At 36.8% G+C, this 8,025-nt stretch overlaps 1 protein-coding gene across 1 annotated transcript; it reads right to left on the bottom strand.

Annotated features, from left to right (window-relative positions):
* Positions 1-688: 688 nt before the first annotated feature.
* On the bottom strand, positions 689-1,246 carry LOC120454032. The gene is given in 3 exon segments (XM_039639026.1): positions 689-965; positions 967-1,136; positions 1,196-1,246. Coding segments are annotated over 3 exon segments (498 nt in total).
* Positions 1,247-8,025: the final 6,779 nt, after the last annotated feature.

The following is an 8,025-nucleotide window of genomic DNA, read 5'->3' on the forward strand; positions in this document are numbered from 1 at the left end:
TTTAGCACTCGGAATCGGAATAAACCTCCTTTAGTCCTGGCAACCCCGCTCATCCCTTCGCATTCGTGTATATGGAGCATGTGTGAGGTGGGGGTTATGCGATTTGGATTCGGATTTGTCTGTGGGCGTGTCTTTGGCGGAAAGCTATGTGGCTCCATAGCTCCATGGCTCCATTGCTCCTGCAGATGAAGCTGAAGCTGTATTAAATCGATGGCAATGTGCTAAATGTGTGGCAGATTATTTATTAGTGTAATGGCTTTAAATTTGCCAGCGCAGATGCTCAAATCGAGGATGCTTTTCTCTCCGAGATTTATGCTTGTGCTTCGAAAGTCGGGTATGGCTATTTAAATATTACGAATAGATGGAATTTTTATACCGTGCCCTGAGTACAAAATGATTAAGTGTGGACCTAACGCAAATTTTACGCGGTTTTAAGAAAGCATTTATAGGCTAGGAGCTTATACAAATTATTTATGTTTCCTATTTACAAATATATTATGAAAATACGCATTAACAGCTTATATTTAGTTAGTTTTGGAACAATTTCTTGTATAGGAAGCATTATTAGGCATACTTATACTTATAAACTTCTTATTTATGCTTGCAAAATGTGAATTGATAAATTATGCTCTTGGCCAGCATGGACTATCCACTTTTCATATACGTTAGGAAAAATGGTACCAAGGGTTTACATTCCAAATACATTTGGAGCACGGTCTTCAATGGAGGAGGTAACATTTAATGTGCCAACAGGTACATCATATTTATAAAAAGTGCAAACGTGTCGACAAAGGCCGCGCTGTATTATTTTTGGCCAATTTTGAACGTTTAAAGTAACGTTTTTTAAATAGTACTTTCCTTTGGGAAAAAGGCAAGAAGTTGTGTTTATATGTAAATCATTGTTTTTGCCATTTTTGATGCAGTCCTTTAAATAGAAACCTTACTTTTTGAAGATTGTACAAATTATCCACAGATACTTGATAATTTGTATCGCCAGCATCCTCGAGAATTTCAAAAGTCCCATTTAAAATACGCTCTCGACCAATGAGTCAAAGATTTGAAATGTCAATTGGTTGTGCGTTCTCTGATCTGGTTACTGAGACAAAGATCGCCTCATATGACATTGATACCTGTAACTAAAGTACTAAAATAGTATTTCTCTGACTACAAATGTGTATATTTCTAGTGTAATTACCAATGACTTGGGTATCACTGTAAGTAAAACGATCACTATGTACTTTAACATCGGAGCAGGAGGTCTATTTAACAATTGAAACTAATAGCCAGTTAAAGTTTTCATATTTATAGAAAACCTGCCACTTGCTCCTCTGAAACGTACATTAATCTAACATGTTTTAATCCATTTATGTAATTAGAGATTATAAAACACATTAACTTCACACGATACTACCATGCCATCAGTTCATTCGGATTTCAAAATGTTACATAAGCAAATTCAACTAAATTTATCAGAAAACTTATTAAAAACTACAGAATGCCATGCCCCTAACCCTTTAGCATCAATGTTACCAACTTATCTGTCACACTCCATCGGCAAAGTGGAATTGCTTCTATAGTATTTCCCCAACTCATTCGCCCCTTGCAGCTTCTAATCTTTTTAGCCATTTGGCTATTTTCAATTCGTTTTACCCCGTTCGGGTGCTCTTTTATCTGGCCACTTTCAAAATCAAATCTTACAAATTCACAACTGACAAACAAAAAAGGCAAAAAATCCGAGAAAAATAAGTGCGAAAAACCAGCAGAAGCCGACAGTAGAGTGGTGGAAAAAAGGCAACACGAAAAATCTAATAAAAGAATAGCTCAAAATCGGTGTGTAAAAATCAAATAAACGCTGCAACTGCAACGGCAGCCACTAAAGGGAAATCTTGCCCCCAGCTGAGTTTTCTCTGGTCGGGAAAAAGTTTGTTTTTCGCCTTGCGCCAAGTTTTGTGCGTTTTTAAATGGCCCAAGCTGTGCTAGCCCAAACAAAAACGAAGAGGAAAAGCTAGGAAAACCATTGGAAACACATGTCCAGCTAGCGGACGAGGACAAGAGCCATGGATCTGTGCAAATGTTTGTGAGCTTGGATTTCTTTTCGGTCATTACATTAAGTTGGCTATCTGTGGAGATTCGCTGCTGCACAAGCACACAAACTCCCCGATATCCACATAAGTGGTATTTGTGCTTGTGCTTTCTGCTTTCTGCTTGTGCTATCTGCTTCTGCTTTTGCTTGGACCTCCAGATGGGGAGCAACGGCTGCTCCTAATGGTCAACGATTCGTAATATTTTTAATATTTGCTCAATAAAATGTCAGACAATTTTTGTCTCTGCCACTTAGACTCATTACATTTATTTGTACGATTGTTGCTTTGTTTGTGCTTAACAACTTCTCTGCTAGCATCCTAGTGCGAGTCCAAGTGGATTCAGTAATGCTCTTTAAAATATTTAAAGTAGATACATATATCCAGAGTTAATTGTACTACAAACTATATCGTTTCGTGTAGTGTTTAATAAACATTTTAAAATATATAATTCATTGGCATTTTTGTTTTTAAAAATAGTATGATGACAATAAAATCATTATTTTAAATTTTATAGTGGTTTAAAATTATTCTTTAAGCTTCCTAATAACATATAAGCAAAAGGAATGTCTTCAAACAATATGTAAATTAATTATGTTTGTTCTCACTTACCACTCGCCATATTTAAATGCAAAGTTATCCGCGTAACTTTTTGTTGCGGAGTACTCCTCTTAGAGTATATTGATCCCCTTAAGGAAAGCCGAGACATTATTCTTCATATGCGTTAGCCAGGGAAAGCGGGAAAGCTGAGTTTTCCGAGAGGGCAACATCGTGTAATCCTTTTTGTAGTTGACGCAAATCCTGTTGCTCTTTGCCAAGTCATAAAGTTTAATTTAGTTTTAAGCCTTTCAACTGGAAAATTGCATGACTGTGCCAGCGGGACAGAGACGAAGTGATATACGTAGTGCACAACGCTTATCTCTTTCTCGCTCCCGCGCGGCAACAAAAACAAATGGCGTTGACCGCAGCCTGTCATTTCGTCTTCGGCGAGAGGGGGACAGATAGCTTAAGCCCAGGCGCTTGCTGCACTGCTCTAAAATTAACACACGTTTAATATGCAAGTCGTGCATAAATTGCATTCTTGTTGTTGTTGCTCCTGCTGCTGCTGCTGATGGTGCTGCCAGTGGAAAGAAGCAGAATTTTCATCTTCCACACGCTTTTTAATTTGCCATCTGACGTCACGACAGGGGGCAAGTGCAACAACAATGACCACATGTCAGCGCCCTGCGAGAAAGTCCTGTGTGTCCAGTTTTCCATCTCTTTTTTTTCCAGCTCTCTGTCACTTTTTGCCAAAGGGAAATACGTGCCCGTCGTCTCGTTATCATCGTCATTATTATTATTATTATTATCGTCAGGACGGCCGGACACTAACGTTGATGCGCTTTAATTGGCAATTGAGGCGTTGCCGGGTCCTTGCACCCGATCCAATCAGAAAACTGGCACTTTAAGCAGCTCGACTGCAGTAATTTGATTAAAAACGGCCCACCGCTTTGCTCATGTACTTATTCGATCACTTTTTACACTTATGCACATACGACTTCAACGTTCTTTTCTGTTTACTAACCGCGATTTACAACTTTCGTTTCGAATTTCACGTGTAAACACAAAGTTGCATTTTATAATTGCCAAGTCTAAGGATTAGTGTTGTAAAACGCCAATGCACCCCGCGAAGTTTTAAATATGTGATGATCAGCATGCTGATCAGCTTAAAATTATTTATTTGCTTTTTAAACAAATTAAATCCATTACTGACATAACTTATAAGTGGAAATAACTAAATTTCATTTTCTCCTTTGGCCCATCATTCACACTGATTTATGTATTTTCGCCCAATTACGCCTGTTTTTAGGACAGCAGACGGGATTTCCGGACTTTTGAGACAGTGCCAAATTTCTTGGCAGCCGCATTAACGACAAATGTTACCAAGTAAATTGGCATAATACAAATCGGCGTCATCATCGTTATTATCATTCCGCCCCTTTTGGGCGACTAATTAGATTGTTCTGCCTGCTCAAAAACAACTGGCGAATAGCAGTCGAAAATTGTTAAATAATTTAAAAAGAAATTAGCGTCCATTTGGAGTGTGAGCCTCTACGTGTGTGTGTGTGTGTGTGTACAGACAAAACATCATGAAAATAAAAATTGTAACCAATTTCATGCATAACAGTTAAATAAAATTTAATTTAGCAGAAAAACGAAGCAAATGGGAGTTAAAATGGGGAAAACGAAAAAGAAACAGCAACTGCACAAATTGCCAAAAGAAATAAAATCACAGCCAGATAAAAAGAGAGCATCCCACAGTTGTGACCACATTAATAGTTCAAGTTCCTTAAGTTTAAAGTAAAGTACTAGAACTTCAGATTTGAATTAAATATGAATTATTTTGTTGCTATATTGCATTTTAGATATACATATGTATTTTCAAAAACTGGAACTATTTATGATTCTAATAATATATTTTTCTCGTTATTCATAAATAAATTTATTTTAAAGCTTAATTACTTATAGTTATAATAACATATTTATATTCTTAACAAATATGTACATGAAAATAACATTTATTAAAATCCTAAACCTAAAAAAACTTTTGACTTCAAAATAAAAATTCAAAATAAAATATATTTCAGAACACTAAATTAAACATTTTAACCTCAACTGTATGAGGAAGAAGTGGTAGACGATGGAGAGTTTAAGAAAATAGACAACAAAATGAGTTGGCCATAATGAAGTCTTCATATTTGTGTAGCAGCAGCAACAAATGAATGCCGTCAACATTTATTATTAATTTTAATATTTCAAAGAGCTCCGGCGAGCCAAAGCACACAAAAACACTTTAAAAAGAATTCCGCCACATATAATTTTTGCGGGAAATGAAATAAAGTAACTTTAATATTGTTGGCTCATAGCCAATCACACTAATTTGATAGCTTTGTTGCAGCCGATTGGAAATAATTGCACTCAAACTAAGTTTTTGACTATATAATTTGGACATTTACTTATAACTTCATACACCGCTCGTTGGCCGCCAGTGACAACAATTAACTTTTAAACCACAGCCAAAGGCAGCGAAAATTTAATCAATTTATTTTATGCTCTAAAAAAAACAGAGCATTTCGCTAAATGCGCTTGAAATTCTGAGTTTCATCAACTAAAAACATTTTGCTTTGGGCAAGTCCCGCAGTCTTGAACTAACATTTGATTGTTGAACGAAATTAAAATGGGTTAATTTATTAATAACAATCAACTTGAAGCGTTTGAACAAGAAGTGGAAAAGCTTTAGTTTTAGTTTCTAAAGAAAAGAATTTGTTTGGCTTAGTTTTAGCACAATTTGCTATGCCTAATAAATTATCCATTGATTTTTATCCAAATAAATAAGGTATGTATATATAAAGTTAAGAATTTACGTAACTGGTAGCTTTAATTTGCCTTAAAACCCCTTCTAATCAAAACCAATTTAAATACAACTAAAAAACTACTCCAACAATGACGTCGAGCACTGAAATTTTCTTTTGTCTAAATGGTGCAGTAAACTATCTGTCATCTTCTAAATTGCGCGTGTTAAAAATGCCAAAGCCAAAATCCAAAAGACAAAACGAACTTAATTTCAACGGCAAGCAGAAATGAATCGGTGCAAAAAAAGGGTCCTTTAACAAGGAGCAAGAAAGCAGAAAGCGAGCAAAAAGGCATCAACAATGAATACCACAAAGCGGCGCTTTTGTTTGCCAGTGTCGCATGCAGTCAATCTATATATGTATATAAGTGAATATGTGTACGTATACGTATATGTGTGTGTGCGAGTGTGTGTGTCGCCTGCCAATCAACTCAACAATCGCAATCAATTTGCCCCGCTGCATAGCCCCCAACTGCCCTTCCCCCACTACGATTTTCCCACCCCATTTCCCAGCACCATTTTCCATTTCGGGCGCATTGTCATGGTGCAAGTGCAACTGTCATTTCAAGCGCAATCTCTGCATATGCTGAAGGGGATGGCAAGGGGTCGCTCGGAAAATGTGTAATATATCAGGAAAACCCAAAAAAAATAAAAAGAAAAATAACGTCTATGGCGCCGCAGTGCACTTTTTAATTACGATACTGCGACATTAAGGACCGCAGACATTACATGCATGAATCAAAGCCCCAAGGTGTTTAAAAAACGAAAGGACAACGTTTTCAACCCGCATGTGTTGCCCTTTACATTAAAAAGTGTCTTTTAGTTCAATGTTCATGAAAAAATAAGACTGCCAAGAAGTATACAAAGCTTAATGCTGGCTGATACTTAGCATTTTTGGAGTTACATATACTGCTGCCAAAAGAAAACGTAGCAAGGCACCAAAATAGGCATTACAATTTTCGAAATTATAAGCATAATACGCGAATCAAAATCATAATACGCATACGCAGCGTTGTACCGGCGCACACACTCGTAAATTTGCCATTGTTATGCTAAATTTATTTGCCCCCACAGCCATCTGTTGTTGCTGCTCTCGGTGTTGTTGTTAACTTCATCAGAAGTACGATTGAAACGCAGCTTCCGTTTCCGCAAAATGGCTGTCAATGTGTGTGTGGTGGTGCGGGGATGTGCCGGGAAAATTCCACTTTGCCTGCAAACAAATCAACTTGAACTTCCGTTTCATTTCGCTTTTTCTTCCCATTTCATATTCTTTTGCAACTTATCCCGCCACCCGCCCCCTCAACTTGTCGAAAAAAAAAACCAGAAGAAAAAAACCCACTCAACTCTCAATTTTTATTTTCCCTTTACTGTGCATTTCGGCGACTTTAGCGTAAATTTACTTTTCACTTTCAGCGCGCCATCAAAAAGTTTTTGTGCATAGCTAACTTTTTGGCTCACATTACGTATATTTTCCATATTTTGCCTGCTTCACTTCCTTTTGCCTCTCGCTCAACGTGTCTTTTCAATGTCATTGCACACGCTCTTACACTGAACAAATATTTCTTCATTGTTGTTTGAAAATAATAAAGTGAAGTATTGTTAACAGAAGCTTACATCTTAAACTTTAAATTTAATTTAAATAATATTTTTAAAATTAAAGGAGAATATTTAAATATATATATTCATTCATTTAGTTTATACCAAATACTATAGAAAATAATATGTAAAATAATAATAAAATAGTAGCATACAAAGATAACTATTTCATATTTGCACTTATTTGTGATCAACGTGCCATGTTTTTCGCTGAGTGCACAAACACACTCGGAAAAGCTGTCGTGTGTGTTGCGAGAGGGGAAACTCTGTCTTTCTGGCATTTCATTTCCTTCATTTCAGCCGTTTTGCACCTCGGAGCGGTTTCCTTTACTTTATTTTATATTTTCCTTCTTTTTTCGGGGGTCGTGGGGGGCGTGGCAGTGGGCGCCTTGTGTTGTTCTATCCTGACTCACTCGTTCTGACTGATTTTCCGCGACCTACGCAAGTTGATGCTGCTTAATTTAATGCTCGAGTGCCTATTTAAATTTTTGCCCCTCATCGTCTGCATTTCCAATTTTGTTTTGTCATTTGCGTTTGGTTTATATTTTCCTCTCGTTTCATTTCGTTTCGTTTCGATTCGCTTTCTAGCGAAATCAATCAGCGGCCGGCACGTGTGTGCATTGATAACGTGGCCAATAATAGAAAAGCGAAATGTATTTTTGGCAGCCCATGAAAATACATCTCAACTTTTCGATGCGAGTTAGCGATTGTTTGTGCGCTGGGTGGAAAAGATGAAAACAATTTTGTGCAGCATGCTGTTAGGCAGTAATTTGCTTGTGGCATCAGGATATGGATGTGGCACAATGGAAATGGAAACGGGTGGCCAGAAATTCAAATGTTTGCCAATTACAACGGTTTGTTCGAGATAAATTCCCATTATGGTTTTCACAATGATCTAATATATTTGGGTCTCAAAATAATAATAATTTTACAAACATACAAAATCATAGATTTTTT

The sequence above is a fragment of the Drosophila santomea genome, chromosome 3R (assembly GCF_016746245.2).
Source record: "Drosophila santomea strain STO CAGO 1482 chromosome 3R, Prin_Dsan_1.1, whole genome shotgun sequence".
In the NCBI taxonomy this organism is placed as follows: domain Eukaryota; kingdom Metazoa; phylum Arthropoda; class Insecta; order Diptera; family Drosophilidae; genus Drosophila; species Drosophila santomea.